The 25,813-nt window shown below is 39.0% G+C and overlaps 1 protein-coding gene across 2 annotated transcripts in view; it reads right to left on the bottom strand.

The window, feature by feature from the left end:
* Positions 1 to 1,505: 1,505 nt before the first annotated feature.
* The window catches only part of il1rapl2 (interleukin 1 receptor accessory protein-like 2), a 208,709-nt gene continuing 184,401 nt past the window's right edge, over positions 1,506 to 25,813 (bottom strand). The window contains exons 9-19 of one of the 2 annotated variants that reach the window (XM_088386756.1): positions 22,866 to 23,011; positions 12,686 to 12,826; positions 12,278 to 12,338; positions 11,056 to 11,165; positions 8,416 to 8,561; positions 7,521 to 7,598; positions 7,316 to 7,432; positions 5,508 to 5,630; positions 4,961 to 5,200; positions 4,780 to 4,810; positions 1,506 to 3,779 (exon numbers count right to left, since the gene is read on the bottom strand). In XM_088386756.1, the coding sequence (XP_088242882.1) occupies positions 3,691 to 3,779; positions 4,780 to 4,810; positions 4,961 to 5,200; positions 5,508 to 5,630; positions 7,316 to 7,432; positions 7,521 to 7,598; positions 8,416 to 8,561; positions 11,056 to 11,165; positions 12,278 to 12,338; positions 12,686 to 12,826; positions 22,866 to 23,011 (1,282 nt within the window). In that variant the 3' untranslated portion in view covers positions 1,506 to 3,690. The remainder of the gene's footprint in view (positions 3,780 to 4,779; positions 4,811 to 4,960; positions 5,201 to 5,507; positions 5,631 to 7,315; positions 7,433 to 7,520; positions 7,599 to 8,415; positions 8,562 to 11,055; positions 11,166 to 12,277; positions 12,339 to 12,685; positions 12,827 to 22,865; positions 23,012 to 25,813) is intronic. The other variant, XM_088386765.1, reaches the window with a different exon arrangement.

Genomic DNA, 25,813 nt, shown 5'->3' with positions numbered 1-25,813 from the left:
CTTTAAAGTCGGAATTCTGACTTTAAAGTCTGACTTTAAAGTGGGAATTCTGACTTTAAAGTCAGAATTCTCACTTTAACGTCAGAAAGTGGGAATTCTGACTTTAAAGTCGGAATTCTCACTTTAATGGGAATTCTGACTTTAAAGTCAGAAAGTGGGAATTCTCACTTTAAAGTCGGAATTCTGAGGAAAAACAGTCAAGATTCTCATCGTTCATTGGCGCCCAGAATGAGCGTGTTCACAAAAACGATCACGAAGCAAAAATGCGCTGCATTCAGTTCACGTTTGTGCAAATTATGAACGAGTTCATGAACTTTCATTCATTGAACGCGTTCAGGTACAATTCTGCCTGTCAATATGGAGTAACTTCCCCTTTAAGCAACTCACTGACATTTTCAGTGACTCATCATCATCATCGGTTTAAAGTCCGTTTTCCAGGCGCCGCTGGGTTGGTCTGGGTTCTTGATATGGCTTTCTTCCACCGGGAACGGTCCATGGCCATCTCGTGGTTGATGCCAAGTGCCTATGACTTATTTTGTCTTTTTGTATTTTGTCTGTCTTCAAAAGAGGCTGAAATAGTGGATAGGTAACAATTACTTACGCTTTGTAAATTTTTGTCATATTTTACTGTGGTTGGATATTGTCTAGCCAAACATGACAGTAAAATGTCAATTGAGATCAAAATATTTTCAGAAATTTGAAATTAGTTTGAAAGTTCTGCAGTATACTCACAAACTGATTCGCGTTATGTGAAAAAGTCTACCATTAAATGTAATATTTGGGGACGTTTCAAAGGCACACTCTGGTGATATCGACTGTGGCACTAATTCTCCAAATATAATTTCTCCTTCACTTTGAATTTTTTTTTTTTAATGTAGTCAATGTCTTTCCCTATTTCATTATGTTGCAGGTCGATGTGCTTGAATGTTCTGTGTTCATTCACGTCTTGCCATGCAATGATCCTGTGCTGACATCCATGGAAGAAAAGCCATTTGACACTAATTATATTTCCTGACAAGCTGTAATTGGGAAAAGGGATTTGCATGGTATGAACTTAAATCCAAGGAGGCGGTCATCCAGCTCTTGTACCTAGCACCACTGCAGCCAGGAGCATTGTTGGGTCTTCCAAATGATGAATGAGACAGAAAGTGAGCAGAACATATCAAATATGCAGTTGAAGAGGACGATGATGGTTAAGCATTGTGCAGAGAACTGTAATAAGCGTTACAATAGTCATTCAAAATATATAAAACAACTCATGATTTTATTTTTTTTTAAATTATTCCAACCAGTATATTCAAAGAATATTCAACACAATTTTTGTAAATCAAAAGACAACCACTAGACTTTATATTGCCATTGGATATAACATCCATCCAACTAAATGATAATTATTGTATCAAATAATCTCAAATATCCAGAATTCATTGGTTCTATTCTGTAAAGACGATGACAGAATTTTTGCATAAATTCAAAACAGGTTCTCAGCTTAAATATCACGGTAATAATGAGAATAATCTGTTTTATTTCTTAAAGCTCACAAAGAACAATGTCACGTGCCCGTGCCATTGGACACTCAACTTCCCTCAGCCACGCCCCTTTCATCACCATAATGACCTGTTACCTCGTGTGCCCGTGTGTTTCTCCCTGTCGGTGTCTACAGTTACTTCCCGTCTGTTTCCGCTCCTGTTGTTCCTGTCCTGCCCGTCCATTCCCCCCGGTCTCGTGTAGAGGCTCACGGTCAGAACCTGTTCCTGTATCTGGTCCGAGTGGACTTCCGTTTTCCTGCCCGCTGTCCGTGAGCCTCTGTCCCGCCTGTGTCTAACCATAACCCTAACCTTTCAATAAACCCTGGTCCAAGCTGCATTTGGTCGCCCTGCTCCATTTGTTCCTGACAAACAATGCTGTGGCACTCCCTGTTGACTGTGAGTGATCCTTCTTGAAAGTTAAACAAAATGACATGGAACAGAAATTGTAGGGGAAAAAAAGTCACTCCTGTCAAGATAGTATATGTGTACATTATTGAAGCTGTACAGAGATTATTGTAACAAACCAACATTTAAAACTAAGACAGGTAAAACTCACCAGTTATAGAAGGAAAAAACTGTCAACAAAGCCAAACAAAACAAATGTTAAAAATGATAACTTTTAGGAGAACCAGATTTCTCTTGCTCTGTCAGCCTTTCGATTAAACACCATTCTCCCATGTTAAAAGAAGCTGCGACAAATGATTATGTCATTTAATCTACCTATTTTTTTAAAAATCTTTTTTGTTTATACACTATATATATATATATATATCCAAACGGGTGATCATGCAAATAGAAAAAGCCATGTCCTTCGCGCCTTCAGATTGAGGGTAAAGGTTTCTCAGTTCATCGCTTCACAAGTTCAACCAGTTGAACACTGAAGTGGCTTCTCTTTTACATTGCTACTCTCTTTCCCCAACAAATAAATAATCTGGATGAAGTTTAAATTCATGTGTACCACCTGACTGGCTTTACAGTTGTAGCCACCATCCGTCCACTTTCTATGTTGTTGAGGCTGTTCTGGACGGAGGAACCTGTTCCAGCTGGTTTCAGGCAATCTGGATTGGCTACTACGGCAAGGATATTTCTTCAATTAACCTATCTTTTATCTTTTAGAATATAGGAGGCAACCAGTTTACCTGAAGAAAACCCATGTAGGTACACGGAGAACATGTAAACTGCACAAAGGAAGGCAAAAGTCAAACCCCCGACCTTTGAACCGTGAGGTGTACGTACATGCTAATCAGTCGGTCACTGCTGTAGCCATCATTTGCCTCTTAATTTCTTAATTTTCTTTAATTGATGAAATTAATCAATTGTCATCAATAAAAGTCTTCCGTGGAAGTACACGGTTAGAATCTGATGGCCAGTATAACACTTTTATGCATTTAATAGAATGGAATGGTGTCCCGAGGTTGTTGAGATCCTTCATCTTATGACCTGACTATGCAGGACATTGATTTTGAAAGATCAACCAAACATCCCAAGTTGTTAAGATTCTAAAAAATATCAGATGTCCAGACCAACATTTTTTTTTTCTACCCAAAGTCCAACACTGTAAGGAGTATTAGGTCTACCAAGTCAAAATATATTGAGAATAGGGTTAAATATAAAAACTGTGGCATTTGGGTTGTGTACGAATTTTAACAGCCGCTTATTAAAAGAACAGTATTATGACTTGAGTCCTGTCTTTTATTTTTCTCTTTTCAGTGCGGCCCTAATACAACCCCATGGCTGGTTGATGACTTCATAGTGTTTAAATATGCTGAATCTTTCTCAAGGACATTTACTATTCAAAACATCAACAGATCCAACATGTCCATGCTTCTAATGAGGCTGCACATTTTCAGTGGCATATCTACCTGTATTGGAAGCCTTTTAAATCCAACTCAGCAGTCTATATCAGTCTGTAATTCAGTGCTTGGGGCAATACAAATATACAATCAGTTTAATCAATCAGTCTGTTTTGATCTGTAAGCAGTCCAGATCTTGTCCGGTCCATTTAGAATATGTGAGCAGTTTTTGTTCACACTATGGGCTGAAGAGGCCGTAAACCACTTTTGTAGAAGGTCCAAAAACCTTTGTCCCAAGTCAGTGAGAATTTCTTTGTAAACCAGTAGTCTTTAGTCCAGTATCAGTAAAGCAATGCTTCTACCAGATATCAGAGCTTAGTTCTCTGCTGGTGAGTGGGACAAAGGTGCTGTTCAGGTGAAGATCGGGCTTCTTTCCAAGTGTGCTGCTCTGAGAAACCTAGGGGACACACAACATATCATAATAATAAGCAATCATCACCTTCAAAATATAACTTTGGCTGTAATCTACTGTGCATCATTAAAGGAGAGCGTTGATGCTGTGTGGTATAATGAATGCATACAATGAAAAGGGTGTATCATGTCACCTACAGTTCGATGCAGGGAACTTTTTCAAATTAGATTGGCTACTTGTAGATTTTGCCTTCAAACACCACCGTGATGGATGCAACAATAAAATATCAAAGTTTAAACTTATAGTTTGGATGAACGAAAGTTTGTAGAGAGCAAAATGTTTTTGCTATGTGAAGAAAAAAATACTCATGAAACACTGTTATCCAAATGTCAAGAACATTCTTGAGGGAGTATATCGAAAGCCAATTTTGCAATCGAGGCATTCCTTCATGATTGTACTGCTGATCAGGTCTTTAAATCAAGAAACATACCATTGATAACAGAGCATGTAAAAAAGATGTAAAAAGCCTCCAATATTCTCTCATGTTATATAAATATTCTATCATGTTAAATAAGACTCCTTTGTAACCGAATGAAAACTGTATCAGGAAGAGAAATGTATAGGGAAGTAAAGTACCACTAACAAGAAGAATGTGAAGGTGGCAAAGCATCTCCAGGGACAAAACTTTGAATTCCACGATGGGCTCCACACATAGTAAGTCGTTGACAGCAAAATATTTATTGATACTATTCAACTAGGACAATGCAAAACTTTACTTTTCAACCCCCGCTAATTTGTTTGTGAAACCTCAAAGTAAAGCTGATTATCTACATTTCAATCCCATCATGGTTGTCCTGTTGTGAATGCAATTTGGCTGTGCATGAAGGCAAAATCATGAAAACGCAATATCATTTTCCAATTGCATTGGGACTGAACTGTATGTGAACATTACATAAAGTCATCTACACCCCAGTCTATCATAAATACAAAACATATATAAACGTGAATGAAGTTTTATTTCTAGATTTCATTTATCCACACAGACCTCTTCTGCCCCAGTCAACTGCCCTGAACCCCTAGGGAAAAGAAAGGGGGTTTAGTTGAAATAGGTTTCAAATCTGGGGACATGCACAAAAACAAGAGTGTTAAGGGTTAAGAAATAGGATAGGACAACTGGAGGGTAACTACCAACTGACTCACAACAATCAAAGTGCCTTTTCCCCCACCTGTCCATTTAGAATTGTCATTGGGATATTGCAGTAGACGTGGCGCCCCCCAGGGCCCAGAGTGGAAAACTGCATGGTAGACGGAGGTGGGAGGGGAGGCGACAGGGCAGGTGGCTGCGTGGGAAGATGAAACTCGTAGCTACGGCAAAAGTGCCTCATTTGGGCTGCGGTAGCCATGTGACCCCCTCCAATAGGCAAGGTCATCTGGTTATAGTCAGGGATCTCTGTTGCCAAGGAAACCTACAGAAGAAAAAAAATCATTCTTTTAACTTTTGTCATGCAGTATGACTCAAAATGGATATTAAATTGACCCAGTGACAAGATTGTTTTGTTGGCCGTTGCATTTTAGGGAAAAGAAAATAACATAAGCGGCATATACTGTATGGAAAATCTATAAATGCTCAAGAGTAATTTTACAGTATCAAGAGGAGACATATATAAGGAAAAAGAAACCACGCCCAAAAATATGATTTCAACCAAATATAGAGCATAGTTTGAGGAGACCCAAGCAAAAAATTGTTTGAAGTAGTTTAATTGCACAATTGACCTGATGATGTCCATGCCGATTCTCACTTGGAGCCACCAGGGATGCTGAGGTGGTTGTCATGGCAATGGTAGAGACAGATGTTTGTAGATCTCCAAAGAGCCCCTGCTCTCCTGAGTCCATCACCTGTTACCATGGATCATTTTTTACAGATGACTTCAACATGAGACAGAGATTTGATTCAAGGAGTGTTTAGTTTTCAATCAAGAGACCATCAGCTTGAAAGAATGCACATCTGTTTATTGGCTTTAAACAGAGGTCAATACTGTTTTTTTCTTTCAACTTGTTTGCATGAAATGCAGACGATTAAAGTGTACTTACGATAGCTAAAGAGTATTGTTTTCAATGCGCATTTGTAACAGTCATTATGATCTTTCAAGGGGAAATTCAATTCACGTAGAGGTCCTCCACAGTAGTCAAGGTGCAGACAAGCAAGCACTCTTCAACAACGCCGAAGTACATAGTTGTAATTTCCTTCTTTTGCTTGTGGCTTTTTTTCATGAATAGTATTTATTTTTCCTTGCGTATTAAAATATTGAAAAGAGGCAAATCCATCTAATTGCTTGATTGAAGATTGGAGGTTGTACTATTATCATCAGGGGTGCTAATATTGGGGAACACAATTTAATATCAAATAATTATTTCTTAGTGTGGGCTTTTTTGCAATTGAATTAGAGGTTGGTTTTTCCTCTTTTTCTTTATTTTCATCCTACATTCTTGAGATAAAAACTGAATTATTAGAAACGACAGAACACATCTGAACCAGGGGTGCCAGTAATTACAGAGGGCAGTGTACCTGCTTTTATCGCTTGCATTGCTCAGGGTTATTTAGATAAGGGAATGACACAACAATTTGTCATTCTTAAAAAGTGGATTCTTGGGAAAAAAAAAAGTTAGAAAACACCACGTTTAAGTCATATGAGTACAGTTTTATGGTACTTTGCTCTCCATTATACTGTTCTTTGTTTGGTTCTACTCTTATCAGGGATGGAATGTTTTTTTTTTCTTTGCCCTCCCACAAAGAAGCAAGAAAATACTATATTTTTCTTAGCAGACGATGTGGCACCAATTTTACTATATTTTACTATTTGCTATATTAGCAATAGTTAAATTCTTTTATGGATCATCTGTTTGTTGTTTATGTTTGAACCCAAGGGGAGCAAAGGAGCATAAAGTCTAAATTGTGATGTTTTTTAAGTCTGTTTTTTCCTTTATTTAAAAAAAAAAAAATCAGCTGATCACAATTGGTGGCCGATGAATCAGAGCACACCTAGCAAAAAAGGTTACATTCTTTACCTTTGGTTGAAATTACCAAATTATTCCACATTTTATATACAATTCTAAGTACTATTCTGTCGGTTGCTATTTTTCTTTGCTTCTTTCTTTCCACATTTTCGCAGTTTCAAAACATTTTGTTGGTGTACTACAAGGAGATGGAATAGATGAATGGCATTTCCATTTATTTCCTTGCATCCATTATCTGAAGCGATTATCCTCACAAGGTTCGTGAGTGTACTGGAGCCTATCCCAGCTGAATGCTAGGCGGGGTGCGCAATGAACTGGTTGCCAGCCAATCGCGGGGCACACGTAGATGAACAACCATTCATTTAACTGAGGAGAAATGAGTCGAGATATAAGTGTTTTCTATATACTACGTATATTGCATAATTTAATATGTATATTTTCATTTGGTAGTGTGGGGGACGTTTCCAATGCGTAATATGCGCCTTGGCTCAAAAAAGGTTAGTCAACACGGCCCGGTGGTTGGGGAACTTTGCTGTAGCGGACTATTTATTTGACTGGTTATTTACCTGACGTCGGGACAAAGTCTCTCTTCGTTTAGCAGGCATCTCGTAGACCACCTGTTTCCAAAACTTGGATGACAGTTCATTGCTTTTGGGACCTCTCCATTTGATGATGGATAAAACCTGATGAGCCGTGGCAATATTTTACTCTCTTATACTTTTGAGTGACAAATGATAACATCTTCTGCTCTGTTAACTGTTTTATGATTACCTTGATTGTATGTTTAAGTGCTTCCACCTCTTGGTAGTTGATCACACTCTTCAGGTCTGCACATTCTATCATGATTACCTAAGCACATAAAAAGACTCAAGTTGAAAATTTGACAAGCAGTAACAACTCTAAATAGGACTAAAAATGTGTATTGATGTCTTTGACCCATTTTAATTTAATCCCTTAGCAGCAAAATGGCCTGAGACTGCTTGGTTTCTTCCCATGAATTGCGGTATCTCTGTGTTGTCTGGAATTATTGATTCCATCCATCCATCCATCCATCCATTTTCTGTACTGCTTTGTCCCCATGGGTGTCGCGGGCGTGTTGGAGCCTATTCCAATGGTTATCAGGCAGTAGGCGGATGACACCCTGAACCAGTTGCCAGCCGATCGCAGGGTACACGGAGACAAACAACTATCCGCACTCGCACTCACACCTAGGGGTAATTTGGAGTGCTCAATCGGCCTATCAAGCATGTTTTTGGGATGTGGGATGAAACCGGGGTGCCCGGAGAAAACCCACGAAGGCTCGGGGAGAACATGGAAACTCCACACAGGGAGGGTCAGAGGTGGAATCGAACCGGCACCCTCCTAACTGTGAGGCGGACATGCTAACCAGTGCCCCGCCAAGCCGCCTGCATTATTGATTCATTGTAAATAAAAGTACAAAACTGAATAAATATGTTCCTTGAATGTATGAATGATAGAGGTGCCTCAAACGCTTAAATTCCCAAGTTTTATCTGTGTCCCAGGTTGGATTGTGTTTGACCTTGGAGGGTCCAGTGTACAGTACAGAACTGTGTTTAAAAATATATATAATTAATAATATATATATATATATATATGTCTGTGTGTTGTGTAAAGCGGTGACTAGTGTCTCAAGCTGTCGGTTTACCTTGATTTCCCCAGTTACCAGCATGGAATGGAGGCGTGTTTCTATCTGAAAGATGCTCCAACCTCTCTTGGCCACAAACTCTGGTGTCAAAACGATGATCAACCGTCTGCTCTGCAGCACACTACGAGCAAGGTCCTCAATGTATGCTGAGAGAGAGGAACAGAGATGAAGTGATGAAGGTATTCAATTGCCAGCTGCATGTGTAAAAACAAAAAAGAAAAAAAACAGTTGAGTTGAGATTTTGATAGTGATGTCGCTGCGCATATGTGTTCCTTCCAAACAACTCAAAATGAGTTGAAATTGTTCCCACACTAGTTTGCCAGTGGCATTGCGAAACATTCAGGCACTCTTTTGCAAATTTCCAATTTACAGCAATGTCTTTTTTGGACAACATGACTTGAACTCAAATCCATTTATAGAGAATCATTAGTGACCCCTCCCTGCATCACACAACATAACACATTTTAGTTGCGTGTATTCTGAGCGCTCTTTAGTGCGAGGCAAACTCAAAATTGCTTTGTGTCTTTAACCAATATTTTCAATCTCTATATACTGATTAGACTGGAGGTTGGCTGACTCCTGATTTTGATTAGTTCTTGGCGGAGTCATTAGCCTTGGGGTTCCAAATACTTTTTCTACCCTACACTGTGAATGGTTTTCTAATAAAAACATGAACCCGTATAATTGTTTGTGGTATCATCTTAAGCATTCTGTTGTGACCGAGATGAAGGTCAGATCACATTTTATGACCAACCTATTCAGAAATGCAGATCACTCAAAATATTTCAATCCACCTTTTATAAGATGGCAAAATCATAAAACCTTCCTTTCGTGGTTCATCTCTTGATTAATTTAATGTACTGTTACAAAGTGACATCTGCATAATTATGCTTTGACAACTCAGTGAGAGGATTTTACTTGATGATGAGTAAAAACACCTAACGGAGAATGGCTCTATACATCTTTTTTAACACCCGCAAATAAAAACACACTTGCTAACTGTAAATAAACATTACCTGTCTTCTTCAAGAACATTTAGTGGTTATAAACTGAGGCGCCTTTCTAAAAATGTAATTTTTTGGGGGTTGGGGTGTTTGTGACATCCGTAATTGATTTTCAAAACACTAGACCCCTAGAGCTGTTCGTTAAAACAAGATTGCTTGAAATGCTAAAATATTAACATTTCCAGCAAACCCACTGCAATTTCACACTCAGGAATTAATTGGCACAAATAACATGGAACATTAGTAAAATTAAGCATGCCTGCGTTTTATTTCATGGTTTTCCTCTCCATTTCTCCAGTCAAATTATTTTAAAAGGCTTTTCTAAAAAAAAACATACGTTCCCCATCTAGTAACAGATCCAGAAATGTTTGGGTAAGGGTAAGTTTTAATTAGTTAACTTAATTTCGTTTTAAGACCACAATTATTTGACCCTTACTTAAGCGACCAAGCCTTGACACAGACGCTGTGTCCAAATTCACAGGCTGCGTCCTCCATAGGCCATTTTGTTTTTTTTCAGTTGCATAACATTGCTTCCAGTGCAATTGAAGTCACATTAATCCTGTCCAAATTGACCACGGTTCATGAGGTCCACGGAGGAGCCTTTGAAGGCATAAAAAAGACCCAGCCTACTGATTGTCTTCCTAGATTTTGGAAACCAAGTGTGGGTGGCTTGCTCTGGAACTGACGTCATCCATAAAGAGTAGTTTTAAGAATTTGTATTCAAATTTATTGAAAAATATTGCCAAATTCATCAGAATGAAAACAAAATCACAACAGGGGTTTGTAGTTAAGAACTTAATGATTTAACAGTCTGTGTGAATTTTAGGGTATCCAAATATTTCTATAACTTTTCTGTCTACTTTTTCTTTTTTGACTGTTTCCAAGATCTGTCCTCGAAATGTCAGTTTGTGAACTTAAAACAAATAGCCACGTTACGAGCTGTACTGTCAACGATAGTTTGTCAGATGACACAGAAAAACATTCAAGCGTATGATGAAACAATACACAAATGACAATCCGCAATGCAAGGTGGAAGAAATCATTTTCTGTGAAAATGCTTTAGTATCTCAAAAAGATTGTGGCATCCCCAGCCCCTGTAATAGTTTTTACGTGTGAGTGAGGTCAGAGCATTGATGGATAGAGCAATAACAGTCACATTTCCCCCATGAGTTGTACTGAGAGTGACACATAACCCCAGCGTGGCCCCAGTGGTCGTCTCCCAAGTTCGATCCCCGGCCATTGTGACCATGTCAAAGCATTGAACAAAATACTGAACCCCCAGTTGCTCCTGATGCTGCGTTATCAGTAGGTGAATGAGGAAGTCAGAGTAAAGTCTTTTGAGGGCCTTAAAAAAGAGCTATAGACCATTTACCAAAAAATGGTATGTATGTGGCAGTATTTTGTATGTTTGTGTGTGGGGGTGGTTGGGAGGGGAAGTAAGAAAATGATGCTACGATTCACAACATATAGTACGTGTGACAATACACATAATATACATGCAGAGAGCTAGAGAGAGAGAGAGAGAGAGAGAGAGAGAGAGAGAGAGAGAGAGAGAGAGAGAGAGAGAGAGAGAGAGAGAGAGAGAGAGAGAGAGAGAGAGAGAGAGAGCATAGGGGCGGGCTCAATGACTACTTACTACTGCTCGGAATGAGATCTCTGTCTGGAAGAAACAGCTTGTATCCATAGTGTTTCTCCAAGATGTCAGGCAAGATTTCCAAAGCAAAAGTTTCCTCATCACTGCTAGTTCTGCAGTCAAAAGCAACAACATGTTTATTTGTGCTTTTTTTTGTTGTTGATGCAAACACCTTGACATACCGTATATGATAAAGTATCCATGTATTGTAAATACGATGTGGTACATTTATGTAATTTTCACATCATAACACCAGCTTGGTTTGTGTGGTACACCTAAAATGTGACTACAGGTATATATTTTCAGTGACCGACCAGCATGGACAAATTACTCCTATGATCGCCCTACAGCTTGGGAACTGTAATAATATCTGGTTCAGTTCAACTCTCCTCAACTTAAGGTTGTGGAAAACACACCACACTGAACACACTTGGCATTCCAATAAATGACAAACATTTCTCCAGTATTTATGGTACATCTTGACATGTGGCTATTGGGATTAATTTGATTGAAGAGGAGGTTGAAAACAAGAATAATATCGGTCAGGAAATATTTGATAATATGGCGTTTCGGTAATTTCTTACAGTATTACATAATGACTGCTCAACCAATGAAAAAGCAGTGGTGTTATTTCACTCATAAGGAATCATCTTAGCATACTTAGAACCCTGGCCGATAGTACCTTGCAGTACCTGGTTTTCTCATTTTAAATGCTTCAGTAGCAGGAAGAGAGGGAAAGCCGAGTATAAAAAAAAAAAAAAAAAAAAAGAAAATAATTACTCTCAAATTAAATCATGCGTTTCAAACCATGAACATCACCCTGTCTGTCAGAGTTCTTTTTGCAGAATTAATTTGTCATACTCCAGAACTCAAGGATGAAGAAAACTAATTTGGTGCAAATATGCTTGAATTTTTGGACAAGAGCGTTTCAGTGACCTCAAATTTTCAGCTACTGGATAGTTTTGTACAGTTTAGCTTTATTTGAAAATAATCAGTTTACATTTTTATGTGGAACACAACACCCTCTTAATTTGTACTTGTCTTGTTGTTACTTCTTATACTGCACCTGTGCCTGTCTACACCATATTTCAGAACAAAATAGATATATATATATTTTTACCTAGACTGTAAATAGACAATTTCTGAGCTTATTGCAATTCCTTATGTGTTTTGCTAACCTAACTTAATTTTTGTGCTTAGTAAACCCAAAGACACGACTTCGTACCTGCACAAAGAGTCCAGATCCACCTTGGTGTAGGACAGATAGGCATCGTACTCCTTATTATCTGATGAGACATACAGAGAAAGACATTACCAATCGGTTTCTACCAGAACATAAGCATCCATAATGCAATTTTAGGTGAAACATTACTGAGCTTATAAAAGGCAATGATAGTATTTGACAATAAGTTGTGATTTTCAGGTTATGTTTTTAAGTATTTCACAAATGAATGTAAATGTATGTAGAGATAGAATTAAATAAAAATCTAACATGTACGATACATTGCAGTTAACCACAACCAATAATAAATGTGGTGTCAATCAAAACTGAGCATTAAATATCTTGTAAAGACAGACTTGTTGACACATCTTTTGTTGTTCAAAACACTTTAAGAGAGGCAGAAATACTTACCATCTTCAGTTTCATCACTGCCAAAATGTCTCCTGTAGCATAGCATAATTTCCAGGTTGTAGCATTTATAAAGGGCCGTTAGGACTCCCAGCAGCAGCAATATGACACCCAGACCACCAGCCAACTCCAAACGATACATATCTGAAGTCAAAGAAATAGGGAGGACACATTCATATCAGCGATTCATCAATCAAACAAAAGAAAATCAACGATGCAGATAATTCACCAAAATATTAATATAATTCACCAATTTACCAAAAATCACCATAATGCAACCCCCCCCGCAAAATACCAGTAGAGAGCAATTAAATGTCTATACAATGTATAAACAATGTCTATTGTGTTATTGTTAATGTTTGATTTCATAAAAAGCTCTTTGTAAGATGAGTTGAGAGGAGTCATTCATTCATCAGCATTAATTATGCAAATGCTAATTTTGTCTAATTTCTTTTGTCATTCAGGATGTTTAACATTCCTGTCAATAAAACTGCAATAATTTTTAAATGAGGGAAGAAAAAAATTGATGCTGAAGCAAAAGTTTCAGATGTGTTAAATGTGTGTGAGGACAAAATCACCAGGGTATTCATTCAATTCATTCATTAAATGTCTGCTTTCTTTGATAATTGATTTGTCTCTCAGTACATCCATTCAACAGTGAGATTAGATAATGCAAAACAAAATATTTTCATTGCGTTTTTATGCCTGAAATATGTTATGAGCACTTCAAGCTTGGTGTCGCGGAGTGATTCGAAATCATGTGCCACGCCACATTAGCATGATGTAACAGATCATCGGGTGTGCCTTCATTGGTCTGAATGTATTTACTACAAAATCTGTCTTTGTTCATCTAGCTATGCTAGTGATGTACAGTGAGTGGCAAAAGTACTACATGCAAGTAGATAGCCAGAATATACAAATAACCTATGTATTCAAATGGAAGAAAAATAATTTTGAGTTCATCGGTCAGATAAGAACATAATTTTTTTCAGCGTAAACTTTTCTGACATTTTTTATCTGGCGTTACAAATATTAGTTTGCTAATTATAAAGTATGTGCTTTTGTCACGGACGAGGCAGGGTAGCTAAATGCAACACTTTGGAAAAAAAAGTCGGAAAACACTGACTAGTAATACCATTTAAAATTGAGCAGCCACATAATTTTTGATTGAATGTTCAAAGTAAATGTTTTTATTTACAACATGAGTTAGCTAAAACCTTAAGGAATTGATGTCATGGACTTCCAAATGATTAAATATCTGTCAGATAATCATACTTGAAATCACAAAAGTTCAGCCTCAACAAGTTGCCTTTATTATCTGTGACTGATGACTTCTCAATAGCATATTGCACCACTGCATACAGAGTCCCACAAGTTTACAATTGTTAGAGTGTGAGTTTGAATGATGATTGTGTCATGATAGGCAGGATAGAGTGGAGTGGATTGGACATTGATGGAACGGGGTTGGTGAATGACACCATTGTAAATGGGATCTATGACTATCTTGCGCTCCGTTGAACACAAACAAAACTCACACACATTGCACAGAAGCAACTACCCTGACCACTTTACAGCCAGATAAGCACTTGGGCTTTTGACCACATCTCCTCCGTCTCTGCACACACAACTCATCTTATCTTTTACAGTCGTTGCAGAGAATTATATGCATTCACGATTGAGTATGCTACAAGAGAAAAACTGGGAAAGACATTTTGGTAGCTTACTCAGGAATGATATTTGGCTTGTCAAAGTTAAATAAGATGTCTGACATTGCCTTCATCTATGTGTTACTAATCCAAATACAGTATCTGTCTCCTTTTAGATACCAAATGTGCTTTTCATTCGTAGTCTGGTTCAACAGTTCAAAGAGGATGATTTTCAATCCCTAATGTGTTTCTCCTCTTCTCCTCCCTGCTCCGACCTCCTGCCTGTTACCCAGGAATTGATCTCAGCGCAGGACATCTTAATTTCTAAAAATGTGTCAGAAGAAAACATGGGGGTTTAAGAGCTCGTGCACTGGGATTTGCTTTTGATGAGCGTTATCATCACACTCACACATAGACGGACAAAATGCGACAATATATAACAATTATGCTCTGGAAGATTTTCTGGTACAATTAGTTGAATTCTCTGCAACATGAACTGAAAATAGAGCAAAACATTTATCAAATGGCAGAAGAATGACTAGCAATATATTAAAAGAGCTTAGAAGACAATGCATGACGCAAAATAACATTGTAGCTACGAACACAGAAACATTCAGCATTTACTCCATTACTGGATGAATAAAACCAAGAAATACACTTCTTCCAGCAACGAAAATAAACATTTAATAAATAAATTGTGTTTTTTTTGGGCTGTTTTTTTTTTCTTAGTCACCAGATTTAATTACGTTCGAGGGTCAACATGTGTTCTCTGTAGCAGAAATGGGCTGGTGCATAAAGAGTCTGACTTCAAACCCATCGAACTCTTTTCGGGATGGCCTAAATTAGAGATGGCGAACCAGCACACGTCTGTCTCACCTGAAGAATAAAGCTGTAAAGAGAAGAACAACTCAAAGTCTTCCACTTTCCCTTCCTATAGGTGTGATGGTCTGCTGTCCCAATACTTCTGACTCTGTACATTAAGCTTTGTGAATTATGGAATTTTGTCAGGTTTTGCATTAGTCCAGCTGTCATTTTGTGCATGAATATATGTATCACATTACATAGTGTTTACCAACTTCCACCAGTAGACGTCTCTCCGACGCTGTGACATGTGACTTCCACTCAGAACACACAACACTGCAGAATATAATAGCACAGTGACAATGAAGATGCAGGTAGGGATGCAATTGGTAGATTTCATTAATTTCAAATATTTGCACTAATGTTACGTAACCTCAGATTGCCTCATCATATAATTTTTTTGGGAAAAAAAAATCCAGTTTCTTTCTACCCTGCTTGCATCACAGCCTTCCTATCTCCTCCTCCATCATCCTCTCTTTACTTCCCTTTTCCTTTATCTAGCCTTCATCTAACTGTCGCACATTTTTCCATTACTAATGAATTACTTGTCTACCACTGCTGGTGCTCAGATAACATTTTTGCATTTTTCAATATTTGGAGAGCCACACTGTCACCTACTAGCAATCCTGGAAGTATAGTGAGAGGAAAAAAAGATAGAGAATACAAACTACCAAAAATAGCTGCACAACATGCTATGTTTGTCTAGCCACACTTCATGATTTGTGGTTGTCTAAATATTTGCAGAGTTGAACAAATTGTGCTCATATAGTCATTAGCTAACTTTTAGACAATGTATCCTTTTCAGACATGTTCAGTTTGTTAGCTTCTCGTATATAAAATATGATACATAAGCACAATAATACAGAAAATAATTTTCCCCTATGGCTGACAGAATTGTTCTTTCATAGTATCCTCCTCTGATGACATCACACAAAAAAATACACAAAATCCAAATGAGGTGATGACAAATAAAGTAAAACTCAGAATAAGAGCATCGCAAATATTTAACAGACTTTATAGTAATCAAACATGTTCCAGTCTGCTCCTCTGTTTGTTACTGTCTCTAAACCTTCCTTTTTTTCTTTCTCGTGAGACTCTTATGGTTTTGGCTAAAGGCAGCTATTTCTGCAGAACTACAAAGCCGAGCTGTGTGCGCGTGCGAGTGCGTGTGCGCATGTGTGTATGCAAAACACATAAAACATAGATGCATTCGGCAATTACTACCAACTGGGTGACTGGTAGAACGCACTCATAATTCAATCACACATAGTGTGTGAAATCAAGCTTTGATAATGTGTCCTAACTTTGCATAACGTGTGCTTTGTTTCGGCTGTCGTGTTGCGTTCGGACGCTCTGACATGACCTTGCTACGAGGCGTTGCACCAGGAGGCAAAGGAAACGGAGCTTGCTAAAAAAAAAAAAAAAGAATCAGACCTCACTAAGCGTAATTGAATTGTTAAGAGCATCACGTCTCTCTGCCCGACAAAAAGAGCCTCCTTAAGGACTGTGCAGAATGAGCAGAGGAAAATCAGAGAGGTTATTTTGAAAGGCACCAAAAGGAGGAAGATGGAAATTCAGCTGCAGACAATGCAGCTGAATAGAGAGAGGATGAGAACAAGCCCTAAGACAATCACCAGCTGCAAATGACTGGACGGTATGGTTGAGAAGCAGGGAGTGAATGATCCGAACCTTTTCTTCAGTACCCCTGATCAGACAAGCACCCCTGCTCTCGCACAGACAATGCCGCAGCACTCTATCTTGCCTACCCCCCCCACCCTTGCTACACCAATCTGTTCCTCTCTCCTAACCAGGTGAGAAAAGAGCTGTGAAGCATCAAGGAAAAGAAGGCAGCAGGTCCAGACGGACCCGCTGCAGTTCGCCTACCAGCCTGGCATTGGAATAGAGCATGCTGTCATCTCCCTCCTCCACGGACCTCTTTCCCACCTGGGGAAGCATGGTTGTACTCATGATCATGTTCTTCCATTTTCCAAGTGGCTAAATGGAGCACACAAGTGTTTTCTCTTCAACCTGGACCGGCGATGTTGAACGCCACCTCCAGAAGTTTTCTGATGACTCTGCCTCATCAAGAGTGAAGATGACAAACAGTAGAGAGAACTTACTCTCGAATTTGTGGGCTGAACAACCTACCCTTCAGAGTGGGAGTTGTCTGTCAGGGCCTGAATTAGTCAGGTCCTAAAAAGTCGACGCTAAATTGTGTGTTCACTGTAACAGATTGTGTGCACTATTGGTGGGTATGTTGCGCATGATCTACTCATATTTTACTCAGATGTAAAATGGTGGCAGCTAAAGTGCATGTTCACTCACAGATTGTGTCCACTGTTGGCCACAGGTGATAAAGATGGTGCAGATTCGTGTATTTACAAGAAAAAAGTGGTAAAAAAGTGTTTACAAGTGCAAAATGAAGTTTGAAGTGATGGAATTGGAAGTGCTCGTGGAAGAGGCAAATGAACATAATGAGGTGCAGGAACAACAGGTCTGATATTTTTTCTTTTTTTATGAGGGACTAACTCGGAGAGATACTTACATTCCACAAAGATCAACTCAAGCAGCTATTTTTGAAGTATGTATTGACACTTGTTGCCACTGCTTTAAATTCTTCTCCATCTGTAACTCGATAGCACCTGCCTGCATCGTCGAAGCTCTACACCGCAGATGTCCCTCTTGCCCTAACAGCAGCATCTGACGCTGTGCTCTTGTGTCCACACCATGATAAATGCCTTGCATTCTGTGTTGTGGCCTTAGCCGAAGTGTTTCAAAAGGTCTGTTGTTGCCACGGCTCCTTACAATCAACTCAATGGACATCTTGGCTGTGTATCAAGCTGAAACAGCTCCACACATGACCTCATTATCTGGTGACTGACCTATAGAACATCGTGCTACTCCTCTTACACATTAGAAAAAAATATCTCCTAATAACCACATATTGATAGACAATGTCAATAGTTCAGTGAATTTAAACTGTGTTCCTCTTAATGAAATACTTTACCACCAATGACTGAAGTATCCAAAGCATTGATATTTTGATCTGAGAATCTATTTTATGGTAGAAAATTCTGGTAGTAGAGGTATCGATATTTCATTTTCAGAACTGGTGAGTATTTGCAGCAGCATTCTGATCACAGCAATTATTTGCTGCTACTTTAGACTAATACTGTGGAACTGCCAAACTATGACTGACATTGGTATGTCTGGCCATTAACTATGCTCAAAGAAAAAAAAAATATCCTGAAAGAAATGTAATTACAGAGCAAAGCATTTTACACAAGTAGTGTATTGTTTGATGCAAAGCCTGAATCTCCCAATTTTGTAAGTTTTTTATCCATCCATCCATTATCAGAGCAACCTATGTCACAAGAGGGTCACGGGAAGTGTTTTCATCATTATTTTTTTGTTTTTATGTTTTTCATTTGACACCATTGGTAAATATAGAACATTCTCTGGCCATGAGATGCAAGACAGAGATTATGCCCCAAAACAGTCTAAAAAAACTCCTGCCTTTATGAAGCTTATCATGCATAATTTTGAATCTGTCAAGGGTTCAATTCTGTTGTTCTTCTGGTATTATTTTTATTATTACTATTTTGCCCTTGTCTTCTTTTTATCACACAGAGCGCAAATGGTAAACACCAATGCAAGCAAAATCCATCAAAAATAAAAAATAAATTTGTCTATGTGGAGCTCAAGTTCTGCATCATGCTAATGCCCAATAACACTCCTGACCACCCCCACCACACAAATGCACACACAAACACATTTTTATACACTCTCGTTATTACTCTGTTAAACAATTATGACCTACCCCCATGACCCCCCACTGGAAAAGTGAGTCAGTATGTTCTTACTAAGCACATGCACCAATGTGTCTTTGTGTGTGTGTCTGTGTGTGTGTCTGTGTGTGTGTGTGCGTGCGTGTGTGTGCTTCCTGGAGTCTCTTGGGTGCTAGTTAAGTACACTAAGATAGATTTGATACCCAAGGCAAAAGACAGTAGGATGCGTTTTCAGTTCACTGCCTCCATCTCACTTTCATTTTTCTTTTGTTTTTTTTCTTCTCTTTTAGTGTACTTCCACACCTTCAGCTTGTGTATCTAATCAACTATTTCTTGTTCACGTCATTCTGTTTTCACTTTTGCTATGTGTATGTTTATTTTGATCAAACTCATACCCCTGCACATTTCTATTCAATCGCACGTTTTTTCAAACCTGTTATCCAATGAAATTGAGGTAACAACGAATGCCCGCTCCTCTGCATCTCTATTTGTCTCTACTTTTCTCTGTCTCTTGCTTGTGGCCACAAATTCCACGAGGCATGTCGTAAATGTTTTACAAAGGGAACTCTCATGCATTTTTCAGTTGACTCTCAAAAGTGGCAATGATGAGATCATGTTTTTCTTATCTTATATTCTCCGGTCATTCCAGGCATTATTTGCTTCGCTGTGCACTTCCTGGGCATCACCTGTCAGTTCAAGTTGTTTTTTGAAAATCCAATGTGGCATTCCCTTCCTTACAAGAGGGGGGTCGTTTTTATTTATAATCATACTACTACTATGAGTGTAATACTACTAGAACCACCACCAGTCCCACTACCAATATGGGACCAACTTTTTTCAGAAACGAGTTGGTGATGATAGCGTTGGCAGCGGTGATGACTTTGGTGTTGATGTGGTTCTGGATGTCATTGGCAAAACAGTAGTATAGTAGTTGAATGGAACAGTCCATCCATCCATTTTCTGTACTGCTTAGTCCCCACGGGGGTCGCGGGCATGCTGGAGCCTATCCCAGCCGTCATCGGGCAGTAGGTGGGGGACACCCTGAACTGGTTGCCAGCCATTCACAGGGCACACAGAGACGAACAACCATCCGCACTCGCACTCACACCTAGGGGCAATTTGGAGTGCTCAATCGGCCAACCAAGCAAGATTTTGGGATGTGGGAGGAAACCGGAGTGCCCGGAGAAACACCACGCGGACACAGGGAGAACATGTAAACTCCACACAGGGAGGGGCGGAGGTGGAATCGAACCCGCACCCTCCTAACTATGAGGCGGACGTGCTAACCAGTGTTTCACCGAGCCGCCCTGAATGGAACGGTCCCTCGGAAATTCTGTGGGGACGTGCTTCGGGAGTATGGGGTACCTAAAAACTGGGCTATTCGGTCTCTGTATGACCAATATCAGTTTGGTTCACATTGCTGGCAGTGAGTAGGACTCATTTCTAGTGAGGGCTGGATATGCTTTGATTCTGTTCATAAGTATTATGGACAGAATTTTGTGGTGTAGTAAAGGCTTTGAGGGGGTCTGGTTAGATGCACTTAGTACTGCCTCTCTGCTTTTTCCAGGGCATATGGGATGGGTTCAAGGGCATAGTCAAAATCTTTTGTGACAGAACACTGCACTGAGGGGTGGCCATAGGTGTGCACGCACACCATTCATATATGTGAACACCCTCTGTAACCAAGAAGTCATTGTTTATCATAAAACCCACAGAAAAGGTTTCCCCAAAAATGCACATATAAATAGAACCTGGCACAGAACACTCATAACAAATAGGAACAAGTCTGAGTAAAATGCACTATTTTGTTGAGCTTAATTAAACATGTCATTTTCTTTGTGGTTGCTTAGATTTGGTGTAATATCAACTATGGCACTTTTAATTAGCCCTGCTCCACACCGAAATGATCTTGCCTGAATTTGAGTATTTTCTGGACTATAAGTCGCAGTTTTTACCTAGTTTGGCTGGGAGTGCAACTTAAGTATACTCTGGAGCAACTTGTGTGTGAAATTATTAACACATTATTATATCATTTCACATGTTATTTTCACACTAAACCGCAGGCGGGCGCTCTAAGCCTGTGTTGATAATATCTGCAACTGACGATGAGTCTGACGTAAGCGACGTAGAAGAGGAAGCGCCTTATCTTCTACCTCTGGAGTTAGCGGAGTTGTTTAAAAGTGACACAGAGGATGAAGATTTCATTGGATTTAGTGATTTGGAGTGACAAGGATGGTTTGGTAAACTTGTTAGCATGTTATTTATGCTATAGTTATCTGAATAACTCTTAATATGTTATGATAACATACCAGGCACATTCTCAGTTTGTTGTTTTATGTGTCATGTAACGTTAGCATACCGTACAAATATTCAGCCTGTTGTTGCCTCTATTTTATTTTAATTCTAAATTGCCTTTCAAGATGACTGTTCGTGGTGTTGGATTTTATCATACAAATTTCCCCCAAAAATGCGACTTATACTCCTGTGCGTCTTTTCCTTCTTTATTATGCATTTTGTGGCTGGTGTGATTTGTACTCAGGAGTGATTTATAATCCAGAAAATACGGTATTAATGAAAACAAATTCAAATAAAGTATTGACGCTTCTGTTTTTTGCCAGTGCACGCATCGCTCGCTGGGTTCCATTGACTTGATTGAGAAGGTCTCCATGCAGCCGCACAGTCGAGCCTCGCTGCTACCTCGGCATGACTGCTGTGGCCCAAGCCTCGGAGATGGTGTCTTTGGGCGGCTGCCAGAGGGTTTCGGACAGTGTAGAATGCAAAGGACTATCGGTTGACTCGGAGAGGCAGCCAAATGAATGATACTCAGCTCTCTATTCAGTATGAATGAGCTCTGGTGGCGAGCTTTGCGTGAATGATACTCAGCTCTCTATTCAGGATGAATGAGCGCTGGCGGCGAGCTTTGCGTGCCGTGAAAGCTTCTGAGCATTTGATGGACTTTGCTTTGCGACAACGCCACATTATGCAACAGCAATTCTGAATTGCAGAAAAAACAGGGGCCTAGACTCCACACTTGTTAAATGTTATGGCATAACCCAGTCTACACGCTGCGAGTGTGAATTGTGCAGGGCAGGCTTCCACAGTTCAGTTGATCCCACCCTAATCCCTTAATTCAACACCATTACAGTACAGTCATCACTTGCTATCAAGGTTCACTTTTTGCTTCTTTGCTTCATGGCTGATTTTTTTTTTTTTTTACTTGTCTTACAGATTATTCACTATATCGGGGGAATTTGGTGTGAATGTTTTTCCTAATGGACTGTTACTGCCGAGCATTAAATGCCAGCCAGGAAAAAGGAGTGCATAAAAGACATGCAGAGAATGTCCAAAGTTTAAGAAGATAATTTTAGTTAGTAAAAGAAGATAAAGTGCAATGCGCCTACTATAAAGCACAACTGGCTTCTGTCACACAATTTAAGCCACTAATGTAAATAAACGCTGTTGCCAAATTAAAATAACATACTACGACTATTTACAATCGTAATCCCTCCACCCGTAGAAGGATGCAGTTCCAGGTGCACTTTCAATGAATTCTGTGAACAAAGCGAACGCATGAACATATTTACACACAACCTACCATTTGCCACAACTGATGCCGAGTGGCTAACCCTAACCAACTGTCATTTGCATCAAGCTATACATAGGCACAGAAATTACAGATGATTGGTGTTGGAATGTTGACTATTCGAGATTGTTCTGTACTACAGTTTTGATGCTTAGCAGAGTAATATATAGTATATATATATATATATATATATCACATTGATTCTGTTTCTGTGATGTGCAGATGTGTATAGGTGTATTGGAGGGCTCTGTTTTACAATAGATTAGTGTGGAATAAAAAGGGACAACTGGGAAGTAGTTTTGTACCTTTCTTCAGCAGTATGGCACTCCCGCGGCGCCTGCCTATGTGGTTCTCCACGTAGCAGGTGTAATTAGCCAGGTCAGTCTCCTCGATGGCGTCAAAAGTCAAGGACAGCTGGACTTCCTTTTCGCCTAAATGCTCCCTTAATATCCTGGATAAGCAAAAATCGTAATTCAAAATTTCTTTAAATGTTGACTAGAGCACATGGAAAATGTTTCTTTTGGTTTGTTTCTAATGTGGGAGAACAGGATTGGAAATTACAGTTAGGATACAAGGAATGAAAATATTCACTACGTGTAAAACTTAAGAACGTATAAAGAATGAAGACAAATAGGCAACAGCGAGGACAAAAGAAGAGGAAAAATGATAAGAACATAGAAAGGAGTAAATGATGCATAGAGAAATGGAGTTGAGTTGAGTGCAGCAGAGTAGAGTGCATTAAAAAGTAGGCCAGATGGAGCAACTAGGCATGTGTAGAAAACAGTGCAGCAGGTGCAAAAAGCTTCTGTCCTTATGGTGGGGTCAGATACTGCATAAGCCTGCAAGGAGGAACATGGCAGGAGGCAGACTGAACTGGCTCAAGGGTTGACCCATCTTTTGGAATTTGATTTAGGGTCAGGCTTAGTAGCTATTTCCACTGAAATCAAAGGCCACACAGACAGTGCTTGCCGAAACAGCACATTTGGTCCAGGAGTTGACCCAAAGTCTCACACCGCTCACGGCATACCTTTCTTAATGGCTCTAGCAGCGGAAGCCAGATGCCTGAATAGGCCAATCGGGACTGTACCTGCCAGCTACTAGCCCCTACGGATACTGCATTTGGACTGCTTTTGAATAACTACATGCAAGGCTTGTACAGAAATCATGAAGCTACACACATCTTTAATACACCAGAAATTAATTTGATTTTTTGGAGTGTAAAAGCAATTATGCTTTATTGATTTGCAACTGCATTCGTTGATAGCGTCTCTGCCAAATTTGTAAACAAAATAACATACTCTTGACCAATATTAGTGCATTTACAGAAGTGTAACTTCTGTCTGAAAATCCGAGCAATTCATTTTTGTGTAAAATGGTCAAGTAATCCAGAACCCCACTGGTGGCATTCTAAATTTAGCTGCAAAGAAAGACTGGTTTGACAACTCACCCTGTATAGATGTTCTTGTGATATAATATTGGCCATGTTTCATTGAGCTTTCATGAACAACTTTTAACTTTTCTGGTATTGTCCATTGCATAGACTCTATGCAATCTATGCAAAAGACTCTATCTTGAAAACAAATGACTTCTTCATACTCATTCATACTGATGTCTTCACACTTTATCCTGGCATCTCTGCGCAACACCGCAAACAACTAACAAGAAATGCATAATGCACTCACTCTTTTGGGTTATGGATGCATGGCTACAACTGATAATACACACATGAGTGCCTTTTGTGTCATGCTGTGAGTGACCTTTTGTTTTAATTGGCTTCATACATCATTATTGGGACTCTTAAATGGATAGGAGATGGAGGTGAAGACCTTCACCTTGTCTCTCTGGGGAAGTCATTCTGGGTCAAACATTTGACCAATATTAACTAGGAAATGTGGTCCAAACATTTGTGAACCTCTGGCCTATATAACAATCTGATAGCAACAAACTCTGTCAGCTACTATACGTTCCTAGAATGTCTGTGATGTGTGTTATCTTTTGAATACTGAGGATGCAAGAAGATATTTTTCACCCAAAACATGGGTTAATCAATACTGCTTGCAATTACTTCAAATTTTCAAAGTCAAGGTGGAAAATCTTGTTTATAATATGTTGTGTGCGTCCTCACTAATCAAAACGCAGTCTGATTAATATTGCCCATGTGCAATATGAATTAAGCAGCAAAATCCATCTGTTTCAATCCATCTCAGAGGGCAGCCATTTTGCCACAACATTACAGTGCTTTAGGACTCAGGTCATGAACGAGCAAGGCATGCTTAGACTAGTGAGGCCACATAGAACATAATATTGTTAAGAAGATTTTTCACGTGACCTTGTCTGTAAGCACTAGTCTTTAAATTGAATCCCATTGAACTTGTGTAGCTGATAAAAAAATCCAATGTTTTTTTTTGGTTTGCAATTGCATTTCAGTTGTTGCAACAGGTAATTAATTACTCAAGATTTGAGATTAAGGCTGTTTGACACAGTCAATCAAAATACCCAAGCTTAGATAAAAGCTAGCGAAATGAACCAATTGTTAATTTGCATGACAGAGTTATTGAATTAAATGTGACTAGAAATCTATTTATATTTTAATTACATTTCTTTATCTTTTGTGTATTTCTTTCCTAAATAACCCATACATAAGACCTAGAGACTGTGCAAAAACCTGTGGTCTTGATTGCTATGTACCCAGCTACTTTACTGGCCTGCAAAATAACCACTCAGTAGAACTAATTCACAAAAATAGCCTTCCCTTATGATATGGATAATAACATACCCACCTGATTGTAATCGAGACTCGTCTTAGGTTTAGTTGTTTCTGTGAGGCTTCCATTTGTGGTTTCATATGTGTAATGGAGCTCTCTCATATTAATTTAACAAAGTCGAATTTAAATAATAATCTGAGGAATTTCATTAAGGCTTAATATTACAAATATAGTAGATGTGCAGTGTACTCAAATCTTTCAAGATAGAAACTATTGCTATATAGTTCCAGAGTCACAGTATGACAGTATGACCCTAAGGTCATACAGGTTCTTTAGGACAGACAATTTCCTTATTACAAACTCACCACAACGTTTCTGCCTGATCTATGTTGGCAATACACAGCAAGTGATTGTGTGTATGTGAGCGGAAGTGATATGAATAGACGTGTGTGTTTGTTTTACACCAGATTTAACTGTTCCTGCAACTACATTGTAGTAAAATCATCTGAATGAATTTGTCAACATGAATCATAAAGCCCTACTCCATA

Source organism: Syngnathus floridae, chromosome 1 (assembly GCF_059516105.1).
Source record: "Syngnathus floridae isolate MCC-2025c chromosome 1, RoL_Sflo_1.0, whole genome shotgun sequence".
In the NCBI taxonomy this organism is placed as follows: domain Eukaryota; kingdom Metazoa; phylum Chordata; class Actinopteri; order Syngnathiformes; family Syngnathidae; genus Syngnathus; species Syngnathus floridae.
The sequence above is the reverse complement of the archived record's forward strand: the minus strand, read 5'-3'. Positions and strand labels throughout refer to the sequence as shown.